Below are 11,774 nucleotides of genomic sequence, written 5' to 3'. Positions count from 1 at the left end.
GAATTTTATAAGCATATTTTTAGCGCGTCCAATTGCCCGACTGCTTCCTCTCCACTAATGCCGATCCCTGCTCTGATTTGAGGAGATCGAAGCAAACCCACGCCCCCTCCGACACATGGGCAGCAGCCGTATGCATTTTGTCACCCACACTAGGCGAGTACATATATGCAAATCAGCCTTGTGTACGGAGAGACACACCCTGGCAGCACTCTTTCCCCGTCTCTGTGCAATGCAGAAAATGTAACCAGTTTAAGAACAACGTTCCTCAGTGAGCAATTTTGATATCTTACTCTCCACAGTGCATAATATTATAAAAAGATTCATGAAGTCCAGACTTTAAAAGCCACCAGTAATAAACAATTTTTAGATGTCCTTTTCACATTCACAGATAATTTACAAACCACTGTGTTGTGTTCGTTAGCATGTACACACTGTTCCAGCTCCTCGAGTGTCTTTGATACATATTAAAACTGTAAACTAGGACGGCTGTTGACAGATGTTATTCAAGTGTTACTCAAGTGTTTTGCTGTTTGTGTTTGTTTTGTTTATGTGCAGTGCGTACAGGCATGAGGATTTGAGTACTGAAGGTAAATGAAGTGTTTGGATGCTGCTGGACTGAGCTGTTTGTCAGCAAGACACTTATTATGTGCTAACAATAGACAAGGACTCTCGGCTCATGAGTCATTCTCGATGAAACACAGCGGCATTGAGATGGACCGACACTCCTAGCACACGCAGACACACCGGCCCTTAGCATAAAGACTGCAGTAATTAGACCAGCAATACAAACGATATGCTCAGAGACTTAACGTTTAAGTTACTTAGACGATCCTGTACAAAATGTAATCATATTCAGTATAAATATCTACACAAGAGTCTGAATTTTCTCATGTTACTTCAGCAAGGCGATGCCAAGCCTCATTCTGTACATGCTATAACACTGTGGCTTTATAGACACCGTGTGTGTGTGCTTGACTGGCCTGCCTGCAGTCCAGATTTGTCTCCTATTGAAAATCTCTGGTGCATAATGAAGAGCAGAATCAGACGACGGCGAACACGGACTGTTGAGCAGCTGAAGTCTCGTATTAAGCAAGAACGGAGAAAAATTCCACTTGCAAAACGGCAACAGTTAGTGTCTTCAGTTCACAAACCATTAAAAAAGTCTCATTAATAAACAAGGTGATGGAACACAGGGGTAAACACGCCTCTGTCCCAGCTTTTTTGGAGTGTGTTGCAGGCAAATTCTAAATATGTTCATATTTACAAAAACATTGGAAATCTTTACTTTCTACTTTTACCAGTTAAATAAAGATTCAAACAAATTTCCAATTCTACAAAAACGTCACAAAAACATTTACAAACGATGCCCTTCCTGATGCCACCCCTTTATTTCTATCAGGGCTTGGGACCGGCACTGACGAGTGTACCTCCCAACGGCTAGTCTGTTTCAGCCACCCTCCCTCGAACATCCGCCCGAATGGCCGATAGCACCACTGAGATTCGAACCCTGGATCCCAGGGTTTATGTGTGTGTGTATTAATATACAGAGACAAAGGTAGCCTAGTGGGCAGAGTTTTAGGCTATCAATTAAAGGGTTGTGGGTTTCATTCCCAGTTTTGCCATGAAGGCACAGTTGGATCCTTGAGCAATGCCCTTTATGAGTGCAGAATAATGGCTGACCCTGCGCTCTGACCCCAGCCTTCCAAAGAAAAATAGATATATATTTTAGATATACTTTATTTGTCATATATACATATACAGGTGTACAGCACAATGAAACTCTTTCTTTGCATATCCCAGGTTTGTTTGGAAGCTGGGGTCAGAGCGCAGGGTCAGCCATCGTACGGCGCCCCTGGAGCAGACAGGGTTAAGGGCTCAAGGACCCAACAGTGGCTGCATAGCAGAGCCTGGATTTGAACCGGCCAATCTTCTGGTTGATAGCCCAAAGCTCTACCCACTAGGCTACCACTGTCCCCCAAAAACAACATATATGCATGAAAAGAATTTTGATTGTAGTGTATCTACTAAATGACAAATGAAGGTGTTCCAGCTTCTCTCAATTCCCTCGATTATCTTTACATAGATAAAGATAGACGCATTTTACTCTCTACACTCTCTACATAGACGCATTTTAAGTCATCCTATGCGCTCTCCCGAGAATGAGGCTGTTCGAATTCTTAGATGCCTTAATATCCTCCCTAGTTAGGTATCTTAAAATTTCAACGGTATTTTAAGTGGAGAACGAGGGAGCATCCGATGCTTCCTTAGCGGTGGAGGCAATCCCAGCATTCAGTGCGGCATGACTATTCTCACAAAAAAACAAACAAATATTGACTTATTTTCAAATGTAATGAATTATAATAGATTTTTAATTTGTATAAACGTATACAAGTGTGATTATTTGCAAGTTCGGGCTCGTCAGGAACAGTTTAACCATTTTTAGTACACTGAGGGGGATGTTAGTTTACATGCTAGCGCGTTGAGCCACCTAATCTTATTGGTTTGAATGGCACGATGCTAACTGTGTTAGCTTAGTAAGCGAAACCCGATGTAATCGCTGTCTAAGTAGTGCGTTCGAACAAGGGCAGTTGTAGCCTAGTGGGTCCCGGGTCCTTTCTGTGTGGAGTTTGCATGTTCTCCCCGTGTCAGTGTGGGTTTCCTCCGGGTGCTCTGGTTTCCTCCAACAGTCCAAAGATGTGCAAGTGAGGTGAATTGGAGACACTAAATTGTCCATGACTGTTTGATATAAACTTGTGAACTGATGAATCTTGTGTAATGAGTAACTACCGTTCCTGTCATGAATGTAACCAAAAGTGTAAAACATGATGATAAAATCCTAATAAACAAACAAACAAACTGAGGCAGCTGCCTATGTAGACAGTAAGACAGCAAGGCAGCTCACTAGGTTTTCGAACACACCCAGTGTCTCGTTTCCAAGTTTTTCTGTTCATTAAAAGTGTACTCATATTTTTGTGTGGAATATCTGAAAAGCACAACAGAATATAATTGCTTAAACAATCAGATCATAAGTCTAAGAAAACAGCATGTAAAAAACACAGATTCAGACTGGACTACTTGTTGTATTTCCAGCTTTACGGTCAGTCCCAGTGCAGACACGCCCCAAGGGTCCTGCATTCCTCAAATGTAAAAAGGGCTGACTACTAAACTAAACCAACAAGGTGGAGGGGTCAAGAAAAAAAAGTTCTTATGTTTCTGTATATCATCAAAGCTTTAAATTCTACCCAGTGCATTTCTGACCCCGCTGGAACCAGAAGATCAGGCTTTCCAGCAGAAGGTACCATTAAGTAAAGTTAAGTAGTGAAATCCTTGGTCTCTTCTTCACAAACATCAGCTCATGTTCTTCTGGCTTTCCAGGTATCAGGTTCTGGGCCATTTGCACAGCAACAGGGGTTCACGGTTATGTAAACAAAGCAAACACACTTAAACTCTGAAGCTTTTATACCCCGTGGTTTTCAGATCGCCGTACCGAAGGCGTGAAGATCGGTGAGCGCAGCGGGGATCTGAAGACGAGTTACCAGGCCGGTCAGACTACGAGTGAATCTCTGCTCAGGACTGTGTTCTGTTAGGGGAGAGAAAACAGAAAAGAGGAGATTCAGGCTGTGAGGACAGGATAAACCTGCATCTGAGAGTTTGTGAGTCTAGTATTATTATACACTACATGGCCAAAACTATACGGACACCCTTCCTGATTGTTAAATCCAGTGTTTTAGTCATGCACATTGCTAAAAGGTGTATGAAATCAATTATAGAAATACCTTCAACTTGACAGCAACTGTCGTGTTCCAGCACTGTACCCCTGTTTATTTATTTATTAGGATTTTAACGTCATGTTTTACACTTTTGGTTACATTTATGACAGGAACAAGGTTATATCAAACACAGTCATGGACAATTTAGCATCTCCAATTCACCTCACTTGCATGACTTTGGACTGTGGGAGGAAACTGGAGCACCAGGAGGCAACCCACATACAAACTCTACACAGAAAGGACCCGGACCGCCCCCCACCTGGGGATAAAACCCAGGACCTTCTTGCTGTGAGGCGAGAGTGCCACCCACTTAGCCACCGTGCCGCCCCTCAAGCATCTAAGAGTTTGGTTTCAAGTAAATGTGACCTGAACAGTCCATCAATCTGGCAACCTTAAACTTTATGAGTGGTGGACAAAATAATAAAAATGAACTTGACATTTAGGAGACTCAAGTACTGCTGAGATTCATATATAACTGCAGTATGTGGGATTTCAAAGAAATAGCAAAGCTGGAAACACTTGAAAGTCACGCAACTGGATTTTAAACAAGGATTAACAGTCTCAATAACATCTGTATCTGCAACACAGAGCTGGAACTCATGGCAGAGCTGCTAATACAAACACTTTTGTAGTAAGGACCAGAACACTAGGACAGCATCAAATCTGAACCCTTATATTGTGTTTTCTGTGCAGCGATCTGATGAAAATCATCAGTTTTATTGATTGCTGTGCTTTGTCGTTTAAGGGCCGACAAATATGAGGCTATTTATGTGGTCAAGTGCACCCTATGGTGCAAACACACCTCCAAACACCCTGCTCTTGTATTCTAAGGTCATTCCTTATATGTACAGACATAAAAATCCCACAAAGTGGGAGTTTTTCCTTGCCACTGTCGTACCCCGGCTTGCTCAACAGGGGTTTTGGTCTGTTGGTCCTGGATTCTGTAAAGTTGCTTTAAGACAATGTCTATTGTACAAAGCACTATATAAGTCTCGTGAGATGCTTTTTCTGAAGAGCTGTTATAGCTACAAAGATCACAAAGAGGTCACTTTATTTGAATATCATTCGTGGGCGGCACGGTGGCTAAGTGGGTAGCACTCTCGCCTCACAGCAAGAAGGTCCTGGGTTCGATCCCCAGGTGGGGAGGTCCGGGTCCTTTCTGTGTGGAGTTTGCATGTTCTCCCCGTGTCTGCGTGGGTTTCCTCCCACAGTCCAAAGACGTGCAATTAAGGTGAATAGGAGATACAAAATTGTCCATGACTGTGTTTGATATAAACTTGTGAACTGATAATTCTTGTGTAATGAGTAACTACCGTTCCTGGCATGAATGTAACCAAAGTGTAAAACATGACGTTAAAATCCTAATAAATAAATAACATCATTTGTTTTTGAAACAGGATGTCCAACAAGTTTATGGTCAGGTGTCCAAATACTTTTGTCCATATAGAGTAACTTAGTAGTCGTTTAATGAAGTTTCAAAAGTGTATAAACAATATAAAAAAAACAATAACGTGTAATGTAACATTTTAAGGTTTAAGGAGACTCGGATTTAGTTTTTCAAATGTGAATTTTGATTCAGGCCAAGAATTTTTTTAATTGGTGAATCACGAATATTAAAGTTAGTTGGGTTACAGTAACACTGCAAACAATGGCTTAGAGAACGCTGGGGGGTAAAAATTAAGTGCAAGTAATTTAATGTTTAAGAAAATTTGTAGTGACAAGAAAAAATGTGTGAACCCTTTATAACGTGTGATCTGATCTTCATCCAGGTCATAATTATAGACCAAAAACTCCTTAAGAACAAGCTGCTCATGTAAACCCCATCCTGATCAGAACTCATTCTACAGAACCTTAAATTAATTGTAAAATTGCTTAAAGCAGGGCAGTTGTAGCTTAGTGGTTAAAGTACTGAACTAATAATCAAAAGATTGCTGGTTCAAGGCCCACCACTGCCAGGTGGCCACTGTTGGGCCCTTGAGCAAGGCCCTTAACCTTTAATTGCTTAGACAATATACTGTCACAGTACTGTGGCCGATCCTGTCCAGGGTGTTCCTGTCTGGTGCCCATTGTTTCCCCATGGAAGCGGACCTATGCTGTGAACAAATGTTGTCAACCTAGTCCTGTTCTCCTTCTTAGCAAAGGGGCATCCTGCAAAGATCTCACCACAAGCACAACATTCTGAACATGATAAAACAAGAAACGTTAAATGCAAAAGACCCACAGAAATAGCAAACAAGCAGAGGTCTCTGTTTATGTGTCCACCTTAAGAAAAACACTATAAACAAAACCATCAAGAAAACCACTACCCTTCAAAACACACCAAAATGGTCAAATTCTTTTAAATCAGTGCTCTATGGAAGGATAAGACACAAACCTTGTGGAATAAATGTATGACAATACATGCATCCACAACAAAACCTCGTCCTCACTGTGAAGCATGGTGGAGGGTGCATTATGGTAAGTAATTATAGAAATAGAAATATTATAGAAAAATGTCACAGCAAACTGTGTAATTAAAGTTCCATCACTGGTGCTGCTGGCTAATTAAAAACTGCACGTCAAACATCTTAATAAAAACTGAATGATGAAACACTGAGGCATGAAGGAGGCTGTTAATGCAAGAACTCCCAGGATGTTGTGAAATTGCTCCTGACAGTTGGTTGTGTAAATGTAATCGGTAAACATGAATGATTCTAGAGAAGAGTCCACTAGTTAACACATACAAAAGGGTCAAAAGTATGTGGACACCTGAGCATGAGCTTGTTGGACATGACGTCAGAACCACAGACATTAATATGAATTTGGTCCTAATGAAGATCAAACCACGTTGTGTTGAAGATCCATTAAAGAACTCCAGCTGATTCCTAAAGGTTCACAAATGTTTTCTTGCGACTGCGTCTTTCCTTTTTTTTCTTGTTACCTGTGTACGGGTTTTTTTTGGTTGTCGAAGGAAGGTACAAATCGAACCGTGACCATAAAACCTAGATCCGAATCAAAGTGTGCATTCTGTTCGTCAAAAAACGTCTATAAAAGATGAGCATAAAATAGCTAATGAAGACGACAAGCATGGAAAAATCTTAGAGAGCGCTAACTGAACATTTGGTTTAACATGACGGTGCCACGAAAATAAAGATGCTGCTTCCTAGGAAGAATGTTTTGTAATTACGAGAGATCTTCAAAAAGTTTCCGCACTTTTATATTTTGGTTATAAGCGGTGAGGGTGGGAGGAGTAATGCCAAGTTCACACTACACGACTGGATCTCTTGTAATCGGGAGTCTTTCAAGTCCGTGTGTATTTCACACTACACGACTGATCGGCGATAGAGGGTTTCACACTACACCATCTATCACCAACTGGAATCTTAGGCGAGCTTCTCTGGTCTCCCAAACTACGTTTTGGTCATGAAAACAAACGTGAGAAGTGACGAGGGGTTTAATGATACCACGTCCAAAAATGCACGTCAACAAGTAGCGAGTGATCAAAAGTTTGTGTGCTGATGTGCAGCGTAAAACAAGTAGAAAAAATAGGAACGGCATGGATTGTTTGTTCTATAGTGAGTTGGAGGTTAATAAATATTTTTTGCAATGCAGCGTGGGTGTTTTGTAGAGAACGATCAGGTCAGAAATACTGTAAAACTTGAATGTGTGTCGATGTATTCTGATATAAACTATATTACGCCCCTGTCCCACCTTTTTACACTCCTCCCCTGCGTTTCCCCTCACCCCGTATCTTCCGTTCTCATTGGCTGTTCGACATAGCACTCATTGCCAGTCGGGCGACTCAGATTCAGAAACTGAGAGCCGAGTTTCGATCGACGAGCAACGCCAAGTTGCTCCCGAGTCGGCAAATCTAGCAAAAAATCAGGGCAAAAATCATGTAGTGTGAACTAGGCATAACCGGTCGTGTCTTATAGTCCAGATTGTAGTCCAGCTTTAGCTCCATCTGATTTGCACCTTTTTGGACGCTCTGAGAAGCTTTAAGGGGAAGAACATTTTCATGTGATGATGATGTGAAAGCAGCGCTGCATCACTGATGGCGTTAAAAAGTTGGTACGATGCTGGAAAATACATCAGAAGGTAAACATGTAGAGAACTGATGTCATTTGTTATTGAAATTCTTAATAAAAAGACTAAAAAAAGTGCAGAAACCTTTTGAAGAACCCTCGTATATTTAAGCGTCCTAATGGAAGAGCTGTGTGATCACGAGGTCAGTTTGAGGTCAACTCACCACTTTCCGTGGTCTGTTCTGTTCCTCCCTGTTCTCCCTCTCTTTCTGGGGTTTGTAGGAGGTCGGGACGCTGCGGTGACGTTCTGGTTCCCTTTCCGTGTACGGTGGTAACGACTCGGCCTCGGTCAGCCGGTTGTTAGCTGACCTGTTGCTGGGCGAGTTACTGCGGTAGCTCTTTTTGGAGCTGTTCTTGGAGGGCGTGTCCGATTCCTCCCCGTTCTGGCCGCCTTTAAAAGACGACAGGCTTCGTTCACTTTTTGCTTTCCGTTCTAACAAGCTGCTGAGGAGAGCGTCGTCGTAATCCGGGAGGCTCTTCTCGTTCCGCGCTTTGGACTCCCAGGGTTCATGACGGCGCAGCGGTCGCTCGCTGTCCCACGTGTCTCTTCTCTTTGTGTATTCTGGTACACGAGGAGGACTGGCAGGACTGGGAGGTCGGTGTCTGTCTGGGCTGTTTTTAGGATAGTAGCGTTTAGAGCTGTAGTACGGAGAGCGCTCACGTTCCGGCTCCTCTTCTCGACGGCAGTTCCACTCCCGGTCATTATCACACTGTCGTTGTCGGGTACGTGTCCTGTGGTCATCATCGGCGTCGTTAAAGTTACTATGGTAACCTCGGGGAACGTAATTCATAGCAAATTCCTCAAGCTCGTCCAGGGAGCCTCTGCGTTCACCCATTTGAAAGGCTTTCCTCTGTAAGTGCTCAGAACGTGGTTTCCACCTAGAGAAAACAAGATGAAACGTTTTTAAATGTGACAGTTTCTATAACTTTTGTTTTCATGGAATCATGGGGTCTGTCTGAAAACCTAGTGATCTCTCTACAGACCTGTTTTATGTCATCCTACACTGCCTCATTTCTAAACAATAATCTGACTGAATAACCCGCCTTGAGCAGGTGAAAAGTAGCGGTTGGCTACTACAGACACAAGACCAAGGGGGAGTGAATTAGTCAGGGTAGAAGTCTGCAGCAGTAGAGGAAATATAACAGAGTAAGTAATTAAAACTAGATTCCCTTCCACCCCCCGAGACATATCCGATCATGTCTGTGTAGACGCCTGGCCGGCCAGTAGCACCTATAAGCTTCAAACCAAGATGTTAAAGGTGATTGGCAAGCGCTGTGCCATCTGAGAGCTCTTTATCCTGGTCAGGGTTGTGATTGGTCAGGGATCACCAGGAAGCACTGGGCGAAAGGCAGGAATACTCTGGACAGGGTATGTCCAAATGTCCAAAACTAAATCAAAACTGGACGTAAAATCCCCAAAAATACATAAAAACTGGACATCAAATGTCAAAACTAAATAAAAACTAGATGTCAAATGTCCAAAACTTAATAAAACTGGACATCAAATGTCCAAAAATACATAAAAACTGGATGTCAAACGTCTAAAACTAAATGAAAACTTAACATCAAATGTCCAAAACTTAATAAAACTGAATGTCAAATGTCCAAAAATACATAAAAACTAGACGTCAAATGTTTAAAACTAAATAAAACTGGACGTCAAATGTCCAAAACTTAATAAAACTGAACGTCAAATGTCCAAAAATACATAAAAACTGGACGTCAAATGTTCAAAACTAAATAAAAACTGGACATCAAATGTCCAAAACTAAATAAAAACTGGACATCAAATGTCCAAAACTTAATAAAACTGGACGTCAAATGTTCAAAACTAAATAAAAACTGGACATCAAATGTCCAAAACTAAATAAAAACTGGACATCAAATGTCCAAAACTAAATAAAAACTGGACATCAAATGTCCAAAACTAAATAAAAACTGGACATTAAATGTCCAAAACTAAATAAAAATTGGACATTAAATGTCCAAAACTAAATAATAACTGGACGTCAAATGTCCAAAACTAGAAGCTAGGAATCCCGGGACGGTGTGAAATTGCTCCTCACAGTTGTGCAAATCTAATCAACAAAAAAGCACCAGGAAACATTAATGACGCTAGAGAAGTTTTCACTAGTTAACACATACAAAAGGGTCAAAAGAAAACACTGAGCGCAAGCAGGAACACCCTGGACAGGGTGCCAGTCTAACGCAGGGACCTGACCATCCCCCAACCCCCCTCTCCCAGGACATAGCTAGCGTAACAGACTGCTGTCCTACCCGAGTGCTATATTAACAAAATTTTAAACTCTTAAACTGGACAGCAAATAATGAATGATGCAGAAATTCAAGTTTGTATAAATAGCGGGCACGCCCCATCAAATCTCTCACCTAGGATGCTCTTCCTCTGGTCGGTGCTGAGGATGACGCGTGGATCCTCGTGGACGACCAGGAGACATTTCTCTACTCATCACATCTGGAGGGTCGTCCAGATCAGGAATTACTGGAAGGGCCTTCTTCTGAACCTGCCGATAGGTCTGGCGGAAATCCGTCTCGGCTTCATGTAGGGAACTGAGCTCGGACATACTGCAAGCTGCTAGTGAAAGAGAGAGTGAGATTCAGACACTTATTTGACTTACCAACCAATATGCCATCATGAAATATTTCAAGCCAGTTCAAGAGAGGGGGGCAGAAAGGGTGAGAAAAACGTTTAGTAGTGATACAGCAGAATGCAGGGCCACATTTAACACCATATAATTTCAGCTGCCGGAGCAGCTAGTGTTTTAACAGGGTTTTTGTTTTAGCTTGTATCCACAACTATGACATGAAAAAAAAAAAAAAGCCAGAAATGAACTCTAACCCTACATGACGATGCTTTGAGTACCCACCCCTACTGTCTACACTGCATGCACAGTCACTGAACACAAGCCTCAAAGCTTTGAGTGTCTCTAAAAGCTAGAACAGCACATAACAGAAGCAAGGTGAGGAGCTGGAAGGGTGGAAAAGAACAAAGCACTTGGCCAAGTGCCCCGTCAGGCTTACAGTTGCTGCTGGGGGTCTTAGATGGGTTGAACTGTGCAAGCTCTCTTTCCACATACTGCAACATCTTCATGGAATTTTGGTCCGGCGTGGGCTGGAGGAGGAACCCACTGTGCACTACAGGGAACACAGGGTGTAAGAGAGAATTCAGGTGGGAGATAAAGGCATCAAAAGCACAACGAAGGCACTTTCTTTTCAGTACATCGTGTGACTAGTATTTTCTATGTAAGGCATAAAGCACAACAGCTTGTGACATTATATAAAAAATAATCAACGACTGGGTGGTGTCCATGTAAATCTAAGATTCTGTTTGTTTAAAGCAACATGACATTCATGCGAGGCTAGTTACAATATATATTAGGAAGACACACCCGATTTATCTTTTCAGATATTCAGATAAATCAATATACTGATGAGATAAAATCTGACTCTTTGGGCAGAGCAGCGATCACAGCGTATCATCAGACTGATAATGATTAAATCTCATTAATCCAGTCGGGGGTGGGGGTATAGCTCAGTGGTAGAGCATTTTACGGACAAGTGGTAGCCTGGTGGGTAGAGCTTTGGGCTATCAACTGAAAGGTCGAGAGTTTGAATCCCAGCTCTGCCATGCAGCCACTGTTAGGCCCTTGAGCAAGGCCCTTAACCCCGTCTGCTCCAGGGGCGCCGTACAATTGCTGACCCTGCGCTTTGACCCCGGCTTTCAAACAAGCTAGGATATGTGAAGAAAGAATTTCATTGTACTGCACATGTGTATATGTATATATGACAAATAAAGACATTCTGCATTCATCATTCTTAAATTTGGTAAACTGGTTAATTAAGTAACCAAGGCTTCAATCATTCTGTAACAATGGTTATATATCTATTTTCTAACTTTGTCTCTTTTGTGTTGCGCTGGGGT

The 11,774-nt window shown here is 42.1% G+C and overlaps 1 protein-coding gene across 1 annotated transcript in view; it reads right to left on the bottom strand.

Moving 5' to 3' along the window:
• Window positions 1-3,090: 3,090 nt before the first annotated feature.
• Window positions 3,091-11,774, bottom strand: part of LOC134329618 (immunoglobulin-like domain-containing receptor 2) — a 32,791-nt gene continuing 24,107 nt past the window's right edge. The window contains exons 7-10 of the mRNA XM_063010902.1: window positions 10,874-10,987; window positions 10,223-10,427; window positions 7,999-8,713; window positions 3,091-3,580 (exon numbers count right to left, since the gene is read on the bottom strand). Of these exons, the coding sequence (XP_062866972.1) occupies window positions 3,545-3,580; window positions 7,999-8,713; window positions 10,223-10,427; window positions 10,874-10,987 (1,070 nt within the window). The 3' untranslated portion in view covers window positions 3,091-3,544. The remainder of the gene's footprint in view (window positions 3,581-7,998; window positions 8,714-10,222; window positions 10,428-10,873; window positions 10,988-11,774) is intronic.

The sequence above is a fragment of the Trichomycterus rosablanca genome, chromosome 15 (genome assembly GCF_030014385.1).
Source record: "Trichomycterus rosablanca isolate fTriRos1 chromosome 15, fTriRos1.hap1, whole genome shotgun sequence".
NCBI classification, from domain to species: Eukaryota; Metazoa; Chordata; class Actinopteri; order Siluriformes; family Trichomycteridae; genus Trichomycterus; species Trichomycterus rosablanca.
This window is presented reverse-complemented; position numbering and strand designations above follow the sequence as displayed.